Genomic DNA, 17,456 nt, shown 5'->3' on the forward strand with positions numbered 1-17,456 from the left:
AGCCAGTGGAGTGAGGCCACCACCGCAGGTAGCTCTGGTCCCACACAACACAGCAAGCAAGAATAAGAACAGGACAAAGATGCTTCCAGACATCCAAAGGCTCAAGTCACCTCCCACGTCCTCTTTCGTAGGAAGCTGCTGGGAGATGGGCCCCTGAAAACAGAGAGTAAAGCAAGAAAGACAAAGGTGACAGATTCAGGAACCTGGAGACCCAACCCAGGAGAGAGGGGAAGAGGTCCCCAGAGGGCACCCAGTCCCCATGGAGGCTGGGGAGGCGCTGCAGAGGGATGCCCATCAGACGACTGGAGAGGGCCTGGGGCTGCACTAATGATGAGGCCACAGAGAGCAGCAAGTGAAGAGTCAGGCCAACCTTTAACTGTGGGCAGAATAAGAACATGTGCCGGAGGGGAGCACCTCCTCACAGCTCCTGCAAGGCTCTGCATCCGAGGAAACCATGCGTCCTTGTCCAGTCCAGTCCCACGGTTCTGTTGGAAAGCTGAGGACGGGAAAGGCACGTGGCGCCTCGACTCCCCATCACCCAGGGTGGAGCGTCAACAGGCAGCGTCTCAAGCCGACAGTCAGGAAGGAGCGACAGAGCGGGCCGTCGGGAGCGGTGCAGACAGGGGAAGGTGGCTGCCTCCGTGGGTTGTGGGGGTGGCTAACTGCTTTTTTTCCAAAGCACACCCTGTAAATCTACTGGACTCAAGTCATGTGTGTGTGTGTGTAAGTGAAGAAAATGAAAATACATGGAAGGAGAAGCAATGCGAAGGCCCAGCACCTCGTCCTCCCATCCTGTCTTCACAGTCCCCGGCCTGCTGTGTAGAAGCCCTCATGGTCAGCCTCCACCCACGAATGTCCCCATTCAGTGTTCCTTAGCACGCGTGTGTGGTATAGTTGTGAGAGTACCAGGAGAGAGGTGGGTGGGACCATCCCCTGTGAGGCCACTGGCCCATTACACACAGATGACCCCAAGTCCAGGCAGCCACATCTGGGTGCTAGTTCTAACTTTCCAGCCTCACATAGCAGTTTCACGTGGGACCGTCACTAGTTGTAACTCCTTGCCCTTAACTCTGAGGTGGACAAAGCCCATCACACCCAGAGCCGCTGCTCTGCAGCTGTCCCTGAGGCAGGGCCCAGGGAGGGGGAGGGGCTCCTGCGGTGACACAGTGACTCCAGGCTAAGACACCCCTGAGGGCACACGAGGGGCACCTGGTGGAGCACAGAGCAGGAGCTCAGCCAGAGGGTGTGACAGAGTGTGTGACTACGGGGGTTGTGGGCATTCTCTCTGGTTACCGCAGTCACACCAGCTTGGCCAACGGCACAGGGAGCAGGTGACTGCAGGGGGAGGTAATGGAGAGGCAGCCGCCCCTCCTCCAGACACCCACCTGGCCATAACTCCAAACGAGCAGCTTGGCCAATATCACTTTCGACCTGGCTGGGCAGCCCGGCTTGATCCTGGGTGCTGAAAAGCCACCAGCAGTCTGAAGAATTGTTTTTAAAGCTGTGCATGTCACTGGCATGAGGAATGAGTTGAATCAGAGAGGCCCGGGATGGCACGAGGGTTTCGGCGCATCTGTGTGCGCACAGCCCATGCCTGGTGAAGGTGGGCCAACAGCATGCTCCCTCCTGTGGGCACATCCCGCAGGACCCAAGAGGACCAGAGCCGCTGCTAGACCCTGAGCAGGGATGTGGGACGACAGCTCCCGCTTGGCAATACTGAGCTTTGCTTGGTTTGCCGTTTTGCTTTCTGTCACTCTTTTTGGCGAGGGCAGGGAAGTTACAGTATTTTACCATATGGGTAACCTTTAATATGTGTCTTGTCTCTCAAGAATATACAAGAAGGATTGATCTTGTAAATACTGATGGGCCAATCTGACTTTCCATTTTAGGAGCATGTTGAAACGTTCAGTCTGAGTCAGTGAGGGGAGCCGAGTGTCACCCACACCCCTCAGGAGCCTTTCTGGCCACGGGGATCCCAACCCAGGGTGCGCCCAGCCTGGAGCTGTGCCATTTGGAGGGTCCCTGGGGAGACATGTGCCCTCCTCCCTTCCTGGAAAAGCCTTCCTAGAGCAGAACACTGAAATCAAGGTCTTCAAAGTAAATGAACATACCCGGATGAAACCAGAGGAATTAATTCCACATGCAGAGAAACCCTGGGAAGGCCTGGATGAGGCCACAGATGAGCGACCTTCTGAGAAGGTGCTTCAGCACCAGCACCCCCAACTCAGCCACTGACAGCACCCCCAACACAAAGACCCACCACCTGCCACCTTAAAGGGACTACAGACCCCTCCCTCAGAGGAGCGAGGGTGACGACCACAGTAGGGTGACGGAGGCCTTCCTGACACCTGCCACGCGCCGCTGATGTCTGAGTAATAACAGGCACCCAGCGAAGCCCTGGCTGGGTCCACATGGCTGGAACCCACTAGATTCCTTCTCACACTTTGCTCCCGGAAGTCTCAGGTGTCTCTTGAAGGAAACACAAGAAAACGGTCACAGGGAGGGGCGGGGGAGGACAATGATTCTCCCTGTTTACTTCTTCGTTCTGATTGGATTTTTTACGATGCGCAGGTATCAGTGAAAATTTTAAAGAAAGATGAAAACACTGCACGTTTACACACGCCCTGGCCCTAAGAGCGTGGCCCGGAGAGGGAGGGGTCCCCGTGGTCACCGTGTGAGCAGGGCAGTGGCCTCGGGGGGCCCCACCTGGCCTGGGTGTCGGTGGGCCGGGCTGGCGGCGGCGCAAGAACCCGGAGCGGCGCGTTATCGCCGAGCTATTATTACCCGGCGGCCGGGGCTTCCCGAGCCCGCCCTGCCGGCCGGCCGGCTGCTTTCCTGCCCGCCGCCCTTGGCCCTGGAGCCGAGCGGGCGGTATCGATCAGGCCGGCTCCCAGCGAGGTTTTCCTCCGAAAAGGTTTCAGCTTTTAGCCTGCAGCTATTTTTAGAGCGCGGGCTCCACCGCTGGGGCATCTCTCCAAGGATGCGGGCCGGCCGTGCGCCTGCGCAGAGCCCAGCGCGGCATCCCGGCAGGTGGCGGGCGGCGGGCGCTCCCGCCAGCGCCAGCGGGGCCCAGGCTCCCTCACCTCTCATCGGGCCGCTCAGGCTGCGGCGCGCTGCCTGCTTCCCGGCCAGGGGGGTAAACTCTGGGGCAGGGGGCCTGAAACGCCACCCTAGCGCAGACCTCTGAGCTAAACCTTGCCCCCTCTTCAAATGCAAATTCCCGTGGGTCACGACCACCTCCGTGCGCCTCAGGGGCTCCCTTGGCCTGGCGGCGCTGGAATGGAAGAAAAGGCTGCGAGGAGGGGGCCTGACAGCACAAGCAATTCCACGGACTTCAGTTGGGCCCATGGCTGGCCACGCATGGTCCTCTCGTTCCCTGGGCGACACACTGGACCAGTTACAGCCAGGACCATGTCTGAGCCTCTGGACAGCCTCGAGGGGGTGGCACCAGGGCAGGACGATTACCCCCGCAGAAGGCTGCAGGGACAGGGGGCGTGGAGGGGTCAGCAGGGACCTACCTCGAAGCGGATGGCCCCGTTCCCGTCGGCGTCGAAGGCATTGAACAGGAAGTGCGCGTAGGTGGTAGCATCTGGTAAGAGCGAGGACGAGGGCTGGGGTGTTTTGGGGCTCCCTGGCAGCTCGAGCCCCGATCCCATCCCAGAGAGACCTGCCGAGGGTTCCAGTTGTGTCCCGGGCTGAAGTCCCCCCTTCCAACAGGACAGAGGCAGCACCAGGCCTCGAAGGCAAGGGGTGGCAGGGAGGGTAGAGGTGGAGGTGAAGGTCGTCGTCGTCGTGGTGTGTCCCCCCTTCCCCTCCCCCAGTCCCGCCCCGTAAAAGGGATGCCCACCCTCTGCAGAGCTTGGGCTGGAGGGGGACGGGGGTGGACTCCTGGCCTCAGACTCACCTCCCTGAGGGAAGAACTGCGAGTAAATGAGTTTGAAGGTGTCTTCATCCACCAGGCCTGTGGGACACTCCTGCAGCAGGAAGTCACCCCCTCAGCAACCTCGGCCATCCCCTGCCCCACACTCTGACTCTGCAGCGCTGGCCTCTCTCTTGCCTCTGGGAGATGCCTGCTGCCCAAGCCACTGCTGGGCTCCACTGAGCCCTGGGCTGGAGCGAGCCTGGTCATGGGGCAGGGTGAGGCAGGAGGGGGTAGGTGGGAGGGGTGTCCCCTCATGCCAAGCTGGTATCTCTGTATGTTCCTCCCCTGTGCCAACATCGAGGCACACAGAAAGGAATGTGGTGCCATCTGCATACCGATTCTGGGTCTTGGCCCACCCCCTAGACAGCTATCCTACAAAACATGAGCCCTGTAAAGGCCCCTGGGATATTTACTGTGCCATGGAGAAGTTTCTAGAAGGTTCGCCTGGGCCAGAGTCCTTCCTGCCTGGATCCAGAGACAGGAGGGCTGGGTGGGTCAGAGCCGCTGCTGGGGGAATGGGGAGCACTCACGTTCTTGAAGCCCCTGTAGAGGGACTGCAGCTCCTTCTTGGTGAACTTGGTCTGTGCCTGCAGCTGGTCCAGCCCCTCTGGTTGGTGGCGCACTGTGGACAGCTCCAGCTCACTGTCGCTGCTGTCTGGAGGGGGACACAGACCCAGGAGGGTGGAACACGTGGCCCCGCTCCTCCATCTTGCTCCAGTGTGGGCACCAGGCCACAGGCTGAAGTAGGGATTGGAGGGAATCTCCTTGCATGACTGCCATGCACGGCCACACAGGCTGTGCACTGCACAAATGGAGGAGCTATAGCGGAACAGCACACTCAGGAGATGTGCCCCATGGCTGCTCTGCTGCCCTGCTCCTCACACAGAGTGGGCCCTCCCCACTTACCTCACCTGGGGCGTGCCCACCCTCTCAACCACATGCTGGGATGGGGGCTGGGAGCTGGTCTTGTACTGGAGAGACACTGAACAAGGGGAGGCTGGAGGGAAAAAGACAGCAGGACAGGCTCAAGGGACTCTTGACCTTCAATACCCAATTCTCCCACCTCATCCACTCCACCTCCTTGACTTCCCCCAGGAATGGGGAGGACACCAGTCTTGGCCCATCACAGCCTAACAGGCAGCTGCTCAGCTGCGTTTGCTGTGGGGTGTTGCTCACATTTAGGTGAGAAGTCAGACCTCAAGGGCCTGTAGGGCAGGGACCAGACCTTTTTTTTAGTAACAACACATCCAAATGTTAACTAACCATGGCTCCCTTTGGGGGACGTGGATTTCAGGTGAGCTTTACTTTTTTATTTATGATGTTTTTTACCTTTTCCTAATTTCGTTTGGTATGGCATGCATCACTTTCATAACACAAAATACAGCTATAGACAAAACAGCCCTGAGTTCCTGCACCTTGCTGAGCAGCATGCTCACGTATCACAGAACTTCCCACTGAATGGGAAGCAATCCCGATGCACTGTCACATCTCCGGCCTCCCCGTGCACCCCGTAGAAGCGTGTGGTCCTCCCTGACCATCGGCACGGCTGCTGGCTTTCTCCCTCTGCAGAGTGAGCTCTGCGAGGCAGCCTCTTTGCACTGTGTGCGTGGAGCCTCCCCCGAGCCTGCAGAGCCCTCTGCTGGGCCTGTGCCGTGCCCGCGCCTCTCCTGAGCACAGCCTGCTCACACTCACCTCGAGAGCACCCTGAAAACTGCCCAGCCATCGGGCTCTGATGCCTTGGTCCATGCACATGCCCAGTCTCCAAGACAGCGATTTCACACCTTCCTTCTCTTTAAATTTCCAGTACCTCCTCCTCCATCCTTACCCTCAGGTTGCTGCCAGCTTCACTGAGAAAATAAAAGCCACAGCAGAAAACTTCCCCAAGTTCCTACCACCACACCTACCCATCTCCCTGCATGTGGCCCAGACACTGCGTTGCCTCCTGCTCTAGGGATGAGCTGTCCTTGTTCCTGGCGAAGGCAAACTCCTCCGCTTGCGCAGTGGGTCCTGCCCCCTCTCACCTACTCAAGCCTGTGGTCCCAGTAATTCTTGCCACTCTTTCCTCCTTCCTTATCGTCTTTCTCCCCTCCCTTCTGGATCATTCCCATCACCATAAGGACATACTGTTAAATCTGGCAATCATTAGTCAAGTTAAGTATCACAAGCATTGCAAGCCAGCAAGCCCACTCTGGGTAAACATCCCAAAGAGAATCTTACCCAACTAAGGGGACCTGCACACGGATGCTCGTGGCACCAGTATTTTTGATGGGGGAGTTGGAGGCATCCCACGGGTCCACCAAAGGCAGGACAGGTGGGCACAAAATGGGGGATGCACGCCAGGGAGAACCGTGCTGTGGATTAGAGGTACACAAAGCAGCATGGAGGGATGTTAAAATAAGGTCTTACACCAATTAAGAGGCAGACATTTCAGACTGGATGAAAAGGTAAGATCCAACTCTATGCTAGTTACAAAAAGGATGCCCTTAGCGCAAAGATGCAGACAGATTTAGAAAAAGGATAAGAAACCTGGTGTGGCTATATTAATACAGAATAAAGTAGACTTTAAGACAAAGAACACTACTAGAGACAAACAGGAACACTTCAGATGATACAAGGATTAATTCATCAAGAAGACAGAACAACCTGAAATATATATACAGTCGTGCCCCCTTATCCGCGGGGCATATGTTCCAAGACCCCCAGAGGATGCCTGAAAGCACAGATAGTACCAAACCCTATATATACTATGTCTTTTCCTTACATACATATTTGAGGTGCAACAGCATAACCAGCACGAAGTTTTTCTTCTTCTTCACAATTTCACGGATAGAAGATTCACTCTCACCGTAGATCTTAGCAACCTCAGCATATGGCTTTTTTCTTTCCTTATTAAGCTGAGAACTTTCACCTTTTCACTTAAAGGAAGCACTTCACGGTTTCTCTTTGGCATATCCGAATTGCCAGCATCACTACTCTTGTATTTTGGGGCCATTATTAAGTAAAATAAGAGTTACTTGAACACAAGCAGTGTTCCTTGACAGCTACTAAGTGACTTACAGGTGGGTAGCATATACGGGGTGGATGCACTGGACAAAGGGGTGAGTCACGTGCCAGGTGGAATGGAGTGAGATCTCATCACACTACTCAGAACAGAGCACGATTTCAAACTTGTGAATTGTTTATTTCTGGAATTTACCTTTTAATGTTTACAGATCACAGTTGACTGTGGGTAACTAAAACTGCAGAAAGCAAAACCACAGATAATGGGGCTACTGTATATACCTGGTAACAGAGCTTTAAAATACCTGAAGCAAAAAATTCAGAACTAAAGGGAGAAGGAGATAAACCACAATCATAGCTGAAGATTTTAATATCCTTTTCCGGTAAATGGTAAAACAAGTAAAGACATAAAAAATTTGAAAAACACTCTCAACCAATTTGATCTAATTAATATTTATGGAACACTATGCCCAGCACCTGTAGAATACATGTTCTTTTCAAGAGCACATTCTCTAGTTACCAAGATACATCAGATGTTTGAAGATAAAACAAGACTGACCAAAATGGTATTAAATTAAAATCCAAAACAAGATATCTAAAAAATTCCTAGTACTTGGAAATTAAACAACACACTTCTAATTATCCCATAGGGCAGAGAAGATAAATCACAAGGAGAATTTTGAAATATTTTGAATTGAATGATAATGAAAACACAGAATATCAAAATTTTCTGGATGCAGGTAAAGCTGTGCCTACAGGGAAATTCTTAGTTTAAATTCCTTTATTAGAAAAGAATATAGGTGTAAAGCCAGTGATATAAGCTTCAGGATCCAAGCTTTTCAGAATCTCGAAAAAGAAGAGCAAATTTAACTCAAAAATTATTAAAATAAAGAACATAATAAAAATAAGAGTAGAAATCAAGGAAAAAGAAAACAGATAAACATACAGGAAAACCAATAAAGTCAATAAGAAACTCAGTAGGCAAGTCATAGACTGGAAAACATATCTGCGGTGCACATATCTGACACAGGACTCATTTCCAGGATATATAAAGAATTCCTACAAATCAACAAGAATACAACTACTAACTGAATTTTTAAAATAGGCAAAAGACTAGACCACTTCATAAAAGAAGATATACAAATGGTCAATAAGTACAGGAAGAGATGCTTGGCAGCATTAATCGTCAAAGAAATGCAAATGCTCCAATGCAAAGTGCAAAATACCCAATAATCTATCATTTCAAAAACACTGACACCACCAAATGCTGGCAAAGACATGGAGCAACTGAACTCTCCTATGTTGTTGGTGAAAGTGTAAAAGGGTATGACCACTTTGGAGAACTGCTTGGCAGTTTCTTATAAGCATACATCAACCTTATGACCCTATTTACCTAGGATAAATGAAGACATATGTCCATGAAAGACTTGCACAAGAAGATTCATAGTAGCTTTATTAATAACAGTCCCAAACTGAAAACTGCCCAAACAATCAACAGAAGAATGGATTTGTGGCATGTGCACATAACAGAACACTACACTCCATTAAAAAAAGAATGAACTATTGATACACGCAACAACATGGAAACATCTGAAAAACATTATGCTCAGCAAAAAAGCCAGACATGCGAGAGTTCATACTGTATGATTCCATTTATATGAAGTTCTAGAACAGGTAACACTAAGGCATGGTGATAGAAAGCTGTACAGCAGGTGGTTGCTGAAAGGGTGCATACGACTGTCAAAACTCACTGAACTGAACACTTAACACCAGTGCATTTTGTTGTATGTAAATTACACCTCAATTTTAAGAAAGAAAACATACTGCTTAGACTTCTGTCGGCTTAATGATGGAGTAGTGAGTGTCAGACTTACCTTCCCATCACAAACAACTAGAAAACTGGAAGAAATATATGAGGCAAGTGTTTAAAGGTCCTGGACAACAGCACAGATCTTTGAGAGAAAGGAAACAGATGAAGTGGGCTCCACATTCACCCTGGATCTTGGCTGGGGACACTTTCTGGTCCATGATGTAGGGAAGGAGAGCACAAGCCAGGGAGCAGCAGTGAGGCAGAGATGAGGCAGAGATCAGAGTTTGGAGCAGCTGAGGCAGATGGATTTGAAGAGTAGAGTCCTGGAGAGGAGGGAACCACACAGAGGAGTGGCCCCACAAGTCTGTGTGGAGGTTCCCCTTGGGGCCTTGGCCAAAGGCTGGGTTATACATGTTCAGAATGGGACTCTGTGAGGCTCAGGCCAGAGCAGCTGTTGGAGGGTAGGGGGACAGAGACCTGAAAAGACATCTCAGAGTTCATGCAATAATGGGAAAAGTTGGAGTTCTGGTTCAATTAGAATGGAGATATCTCACTAAGCAGCTCCAGCACTCAGTTGAAACCCCAGAAAGGCCATGCTTTTGGAGCAAGGCTCATGTCCAAGGGTAAGGGCTGTGCTCTAGAACTAAGGACAAAGTAAAAGTAAACCTATTCGAACAAAGTCTAAAATAAAGTCCTGTCAAGATCAATTTATTGCCCACCAATAATCTGGCAGTAATTTAACTGCCCACCAAACCAAAATTCAACAGCCTTTATATTAAGATAATATAATCCAGATTCCCTACAATATACCACCCACAATATCCAATAAAAAATTAAAAGACATGAGAAGTAGGAAAATGTGACCCATAATCAAGAGCTACAGGAGTCAGTAGAATTATTAGATTTTAAATTATTAGAATTATTATAAAAGAACTTTGAAACAACTATCATCAATATGTTGAAAGCTTTAAAGGAAGGAAAAGAGTGAACAGATGGGAATCTTAGGAGAGAACTAAAGACTACAAAAAAGAACCAAATAGAACTTCCAAACCTGAAAAAAAGGAATTCAATATCTAAAATAAAAATACACTTGATGAACTTAACAGAAATTTGAACCATGCAGAGGAGGTCAGTGATCCTAAAGACAGGTCAATAGAAATTATCCAAACTGCAAACAAAGAGAAAAAAATATAAATAAAACCATGCATAGGGTCTCAATGACAATATCAAGCAGCCTAATATGTATGTAATTAAAATACCAGAAACAGAAGAAAGAGAAACTGGGACGTAAAAAAATATTTGAAGAAATAATGGCTAAAATTTCCCCAAATTTGTTGAAAAATATCAATATACAGATCCAAGAAACACAGTGAACCCCAAGAAGAAGAAATAAAAAGAAAATCACACATAGAAATATCATGGTCAAAAGATGAGAACCAAAGATAAAGAGGCAATCTTAAATGTAGCCAGTGGAGAGGAGGAGCCCCACAGGAGAACAGCAATAAGAAAAACAATGGGCTTCCCGTGAGAAATGATGGAGACCAAAAGACAGTGGAATGACACTTTAAATATTTGAAAGAAAAAAACCTGTTAATGCAGAATTCTATATCCAGTGATAATATCTTTCCAAAAAGGAGGGTGAGATAAAGGCATTTTTCAGATAAATGAAGGATAGAGAATTTGTTGCCAGTAGATTTTCACTACAAGAAATGCTACAGGGAGTACTTCAGGATGAAGGGAAATGATATCAAATGGAAATCAAGATCTACAGGAAAATAACTGGAAGTGAATAGAAACATTTTGAATCAAATGCGTATGAAAAGATAACATATCAAAATTGGTGGGATGCAGCTAAATCAGCACTTAGAGAACGTTTAATGCATTAAATGCATATTTTAGAAAAGAGAAAAGGTTTTAAATGTTTCCACCTCAAGAAGCTAGAAATAGAAGAATAAACTAAACTCAAAGAAAGCAGAAGGAAACAGGAAAAGATAAGAGCAGAAATCAATGAAATTGAAAACAAAAAACCAACAGAGAACATCAGTGAAACCAAAAGATGGTTCTTGGAAATATCAATAGGGTATCAATAAAACTGATAAAACTCTAGCAAGAATGAAAAGAAAAAAGAGAGAGAAGACACAAATTATCAGTATTAGGAATGAAACAGGGGAAATAAGTACAGATTCTACAGATATCAAAAGGATAAAAATGAAATAGCCTGAACAAGTCTCTGCACACAAATTCAATAACTTTGATAAAATGGACCAGTTCCTCAAAAATCACCAACTACCCAAATGAAAAACATCATTTGACCAATATTCCTCATAAACATAAATGCAAAAATTCTCAACAAACGATTGGTGAACTGAATCCATCAATGTGTAAAAAGAATAATACACCACACCAAATGGGGTTTTCCAGGAATGCAAGACTGATTCAATATTTGAAAATAAATCAACATAATCTACCATGTTAATAATCCAAAGAAGAAAAAACACATGATCATATCAATTGATGTAGAAAAAGCATTTGACAAAATTCGATGTCCATTCACAATAAAAACCCTTCAGGAAATCGGAATCCAAAGGAACTTTCTCATCTCGATAAAAGGGATCCACAAAAAGCCTACAGTTAACATCATGCATGATGGTAAAAGATTGAATGTCTTCCCTCTAAGATTGAGAACCAGGCAAGAATATCTGTTTTCTTCTCTCCTCTCCTATTCAACATCATACTGAAAGTCCTAGCCAGTGCAATAAGGAAAGAAAGAAAAAGAAAGGAAGAATAAGCATACTGATTAGATTAGAAAGGAAAAAAACCAAACTATCCCTATTTAAAGATGACACGATTATCTATGTAGATAATCCCAAAGAATATACCAAAAAATCCTCTAATAAATGAGCTTAGTAACGTCACAGGATACAAACTCAACACACAAAGACCAATCACACTTCTATAGACCAGCAATATACAATTGGAAATCAAAATTTAAAAAACAATACCGTTTACAGTCACTCACTGCACAAATGAAATACTTAGGTATAAATCTAACAAAACATGCACATAATCTGTATGCTGAAAACTACAAAATGCTGATGAAAGAAATCACAGCAGATTTAAATAAGTGAAGAGACATACCATGTTCATAGATTGGAAGAGTCAACATCCTAAAGATGTTTTCCCAAATGATCTACAGATTTAACACAATTCCATAAAAATTCCAGGAAGATTCTTTTGTAGATACAGACCCACTGATTCTAAAACTTATATTGAAAGGCAAAGGAAATAAAATAGCTAAAAGAATAACGTGGGAGAAATCAGTATATCTGATTTCAGGACTTATTTACTTATAATCATCAAGACTGTTTGGTGTTGGAGGAGAGATAAACATACAGATCAGTGGAACAAAACAAAGAACCCGAAAATAGATCTACACAAATAGGACTGGTTGATTTTTGACAAATGTGCAAAAGCAATTCAATGGAGAAAGTATAGGTTTTTTTTCAACACATGGTGCTGGAAAAATGTGGCATTCATCTACAAAAAAATGAAAAACCTTATATACCATACAAAAATTAACTCAAAATGGAGCATAGATTTAAATGTAAGACATAAAACCGTAAAACTTCTAGGAAAGCAACATAGGAGAAAATCTTGATAGCCTAGTTTTAGACAAAGAGTTCTCAGACATGACACCAACAGTGTGATCCATAAAAGAAAGAGTTGATAAATTGTACTGTTTAATAAAAAATTAAACTTTTCCTCTGCATAGGTACTGTTAAATGAGGCAAACTATGGACTGGGAGAAAATATTTACAAAGCACGTATCTGACAAAGGATATCCAGAATATATAAAGAACTCTCAAAACCCAGCAGGAAGAAAACAACCCAAATTAATACATGGGCAAGAGACTTGATCGAACACTTCACCATGGAGGATATACAGATGGCAAATAAGCACACAGAAAGATGTGTAACACCATTTGCAATTAGGGAAATACAAACGAAAACCACAATGAAATACTATTACACGCCTCCTAGAAGCGCCTAACAAATACTGACAATATCAAGCGCTGGTGAGGATGTGGAGTAATGGGAACTGTTACACTTCGCTGGCAGGAGTGAAATCGAGACTGTCACTCTGGAAATCAGCCGGGCACTTTCTTAGAAACATACACACGACCCAGAAGTCCCACTCCTGTTTATTTTACCCAAATGAAATGAAACCTATTATATTCACACTTTTATGCAAATGTTTAGAGCAACTTCATTCACAACTGCCAAAGCTGGAAATACCCTAAATGTCCTCTAACTGGTGAGTGGATAAACACTGTGGTACATCCACACGGAGGAATACTACTCAGCAATGACAGGGAACAAACGTTCATAGACATAGCAACGTGAATGACCCAAGTGCATCAGCTAAGTGAAAGAATCGAGACTCGAGAGGCCACGTCATGTATGACCCCAATTATACGACGTTCTGGAAAAGATAAAATTCGAGAAAGCACAGGGAAGGAGAATATATCAGTGGCTGCCAGGGGCTGGGGGGCAAGGGAGGGACTGACTACAAAAGGGGTCGGAGGAGGGAGTTCTTTGTGCTGATGGAATCGTTCTGTATTTTGACTGCAGGAGCGGTGACGCGACTCGGCATTTGTCAAAATTCAGAGAACTGGAGACCAAAAAAGGTGAATTTTACTGTATGTAAATTAGAAACAATAAAAATTAAATAAAAATTAGAATAATTGCTAGACAGGAGGAAGGAAATGGGGGGATAAAATGGAAAAAATAAACAAAATAAGAGAGGGGTTTTAAATGAGTCAAGACTGACACTGTCCCACGAAACCAAGAATATGATAAACTTAATCTTCTGCCCCAGAGGGCCAAAACATAAAATAAACAAAACTGCCAAACTTGCTGCTATTTCTTCCAGTGAAAAAAACAAGGAAAGCAAACTCCCTTGACCGTCCCCTCCCCTCTAGCTATTGCCTTTCTCTCTCCCCCTTTAACTCTTGTTCTAACTGCCCCTCCTCCTCTTCTCTCCTGAACTTACTCCTGTGGGGCAATTGCCCCACCACTCCATGCAAACTGCTTTTAAAAGGATCACCAGTGATCTCCATATTGCTAATCCAGTGCCCAGCACAGCAATCTTGATTCCTAAATCATATAACGGCGATACAAGAATGAAAATTATAGTGACAACACGGATGGCCCTTGAGGGCATTATGCTAAGTGGAATCAGTCAGAGAAAGACAAACACTGTATGATTTCATTATATGTGGAACCTAGAAAAAGCCAAACTCATTGAACAGAAAGTAGATTGTGGGTGCCAAGGCCTGGGGGATGGGGGAAATGAGATCTTGGTCAAAGGGTATCAACTTCCAGTTATAAGAGGAGTAAGTTCTGGGGATCTGACAGACAGCATGGTGACTGTGGTTGACAGTACTGTATTGTATACTTGAAAATTGCTAAGAGAGTAGATCTTAAATGTTTTCAGCACCACCACAAAAAAAAAAAGGTAATTATATGAGGTGATGGATGTGTTAAGTAACTTTATTGTGGTAATCACAATAAATTTATAAATTTACACAATGTTATATGTCAATTATATCTCAATAAACCTGGAAAAACAAACAAAAAGAAAATTAGATGCCCATTTCACTTTTGAACATAGATGCAAACCTTAAACGAATGTTAGCTAGCTGAATCCAACTGAATTAAAAAAAAATACACCATGATCAAGAAGGTTTTATCTGTAAGAGTATAAGAAGGGAAAATCATGCAAAAATCTTAACACAGAAAAGGCATTTGATAAAGTCCACATCTATTGATAATTAAAATAAACAAACGAAAACTTTTAGAAAACTAGGATCAAAGGGAACTCAACCTAATGCAGCTTATATTTGCAAATCACATATTTATTTACAGAAAATACTGGATTTAATGGGAAAGGCTCAGCCACATTCCCTTTAAGATTTGGGACGAGCCAAGGTTGGCCACAGTCACCGCTAATTGATGTCCTGCCAATGCTCTAAGGAAATTTCAAAAAAGAAACAAGCGGGGTAAGAATTGGGAAGTAAAAGATAAAACTAACATTAATTGTAGATGCTGTGGTCCCTAGAGAGACCAAAAGAATCAATACACATGAGAGTTCAATAAGGTTGCCAGATACAAGATTAATTTACGAAAATCAATAGCAATTTTCTACAGCCGTAATCACCACCTAGAAAATATAATTAAAAAGATAACAATCAAAACTAAAAAGTATCTAAGTATTAACCAAAACTCAAAGGAGTTCTATAGAGAAAGATAATCTGAATAAATGAGACTTTCCATCTTAGATAGGACTACGTAATATTATAAAGATGTCATTTCTCTCAAAGTAATCTGTAAGTTGAACATAATACCAACTAAGAATTCAGTTGGACTTTTTAAGGACCTCAATAAACTTACTCTGCAATGCATATGGAGGAATAAAAAAATCCAGAATGGAAGAGTACTACTCTTCCCCGTAAGAGACTAACACATATTGCACAGTCACTGTGATAAAAATTGTGTGATTGGTACAAGAACAAACAAACAGGGGCTGGCCCGGTGGCGCAGCGGTTAAGTTCGCACATTCCACTTCTCAGGGGCCTGGGGTTCACTGATTCGGATCCTGGGTGCAGACATGGCTCCGCTTTGGCAAAAGCCATGCTGTGGTAGGCATCCCGTGTATAAAGTAGAGGAAGATGGGCATGGATGTTAGCTCAGGGCCAGTCTTCCTCAGCAAAGAGAGGAGGATTGGCAGTGGTTAGCTCAGGGCTAATCTTCCTCAAAAAAAAAAAAAAAAAAAGAACAAACAAACACACCAACAAACCGAGCAGAGAGCTCAAAAAGACACCGAGGTAGAGAGAAAACTTCACAGAAGATTTGGGAAAGGTCAGATTGTTTAGTAGGTGGTGTTAGGAAAACTGGCTCAGCACATGTTCCTTCCTTACACCACATGCAAAAGTGGGCTCCAGATGAACTAAAGACCCAAATATGAAAGGTAAGCTGTAGAGCTAAAATAAGATGCGAAAGAATCTCTTGCTAGCCCAAGGGTGGGGAAAGATTTCTTAAAGCTTCAAAAGTTCGAACCATAAAAGAAAAAAATTGATGAATTTGATTACATCAAAACTAAGGATTTCTGTTCAACAAAGGGCACTGCAGCCAGTTAGACACCCAACAAAATGGGAGAAGACAATGTGCAGTGGTTACAACTGATAGAGGAGAACGTCCAGAACAGAGAAGCATCAGAAAAGAGAACCAGAAAGATGAACAAACACATGAAAGATGGCTCAACCTCCTCAATAAACTCAATAAAGGAAAATGCAAATTACGATGAGAATGCAACCCCTCCTAGACTGGCAGGAAATAATAACAATGAAATAAGGAGGCTGACAATGCCAAGCGCTGGAGAGGATGCAGATCAATGGCAATTTTTAAACATGCTAGTGAGAGTGCAAACTGGCACAAACGACTGTGGAAAACTACTTGCCGGAATCCTCCCCCAGGTATCATGCTAGAGAAACTCAATGCCCAGGAGACACGCACAGCAGTATTCACTGGAGCTCTCTACAGTAACAATAGCTTCAATCAGCCAAATGTCCGCTGATGACAGAGCAGATAAACAGATGAAATATTATACAGCAGTGAAAAATGAATGAATTACTGTAACACACAGAAATACGGATGAGTCTTAGAAACATTCTTGGATGAAAAACCAGTAGGAGATCAGTATGATTCCATTTTTTATAAAACTCAAAACCAAGAATAACCAAACAATACGTTTGTAGGGATACATAAGAGGTAAAATTATAAATAAGAACAAAAATCCAGGAATGATGAGTGCAAATCTGGCAGGTAGTAACCTCGAGGGGTGGGAGAGGAGAGGAACTCATGGAAAGAGGCAGGCCGGCGGTGCTCCAGTGTTTGGGGGTAGGATGGACTCGCTGGAGTTCATTATATTATTCTTTGTAACTCACATATCAAATATATACATATTTGCATTTATTAGAGTTTGATTGAGGTGTTTAAAAGTAATTAGAGTCCTAGAGCAAGAGAAAATGAGAGAGAGAGAGAGAGAGAGAGAGAGAGAACATACCTCTGGTCTGGATTAAACATCAGACACTTGGAAAATAAGAAAAGAACAGCAATTTTAAGAGAAATGGTCAAAGGATATACATAGGCAATTTATAGGTAAGAAAACAAAAAGCTAATAAGCACACACAGAGGTGTTCAAAATCATTAGTATGAAAAATGCATATGAGAACAATGAAGAAAAAATGTTACAGGTGTTAAACCTGCGAAGTCTGAAAGCTCCTTATACAGTCAAGCCTCAGTTAGGGGATGGGGGCTAGCTTCTCCCCGAGCTCCAGACTCACCTGCCTGCTTTCCACCTGCACTTGGATGTCTAGGAGGTTCTCTAATGGAACATTTCCTAATGGAGCTTCCCCCTAAACCTGCTCCACCCACAGCCTTCCCCAGCTCAGCTGACAGCAACTCCATCCTGTTGCACATTTAGGCCAAAACCCTGGGCATCGACCTTCCTCCCAACCCTCAACCCACATGCAAATCCTGCCAGCTCTGCTTTCAACACCGATCCCGCCTCTGACCCTTCTCCCACCTCCACAGCCCCCACACAGGTCCACGGCTCCAGCATCTCTCCTGGCTCGTCTCCCTGCCTCTGTGCTGGATCCCGCT

The 17,456-nt window shown here is 45.2% G+C and overlaps 1 protein-coding gene across 6 annotated transcripts in view; it reads right to left on the reverse strand.

Annotated features, from left to right (window-relative positions):
- Positions 1 to 17,456, reverse strand: part of KCNIP3 (potassium voltage-gated channel interacting protein 3) — a 92,370-nt gene that overhangs the window by 5,485 nt on the left and 69,429 nt on the right. For 3 of the 6 annotated variants that reach the window (XM_070511723.1, XM_070511724.1, XM_070511725.1), the window contains 5 exons: positions 4,453 to 4,577; positions 3,905 to 3,974; positions 3,519 to 3,589; positions 2,349 to 2,469; positions 1,386 to 1,513 (listed from right to left, as the gene is read on the reverse strand). In XM_070511723.1, the coding sequence (XP_070367824.1) occupies positions 1,386 to 1,513; positions 2,349 to 2,469; positions 3,519 to 3,589; positions 3,905 to 3,974; positions 4,453 to 4,577 (515 nt within the window). The remainder of the gene's footprint in view (positions 1 to 1,385; positions 1,514 to 2,348; positions 2,470 to 3,518; positions 3,590 to 3,904; positions 3,975 to 4,452; positions 4,578 to 17,456) is intronic. The other 3 variants (XM_014864227.3, XM_014864229.3, XM_070511726.1) reach the window with 1 other exon arrangement.

The sequence above is a fragment of the Equus asinus genome, chromosome 6, assembly GCF_041296235.1.
Source record: "Equus asinus isolate D_3611 breed Donkey chromosome 6, EquAss-T2T_v2, whole genome shotgun sequence".
Taxonomy (NCBI): domain Eukaryota; kingdom Metazoa; phylum Chordata; class Mammalia; order Perissodactyla; family Equidae; genus Equus; species Equus asinus.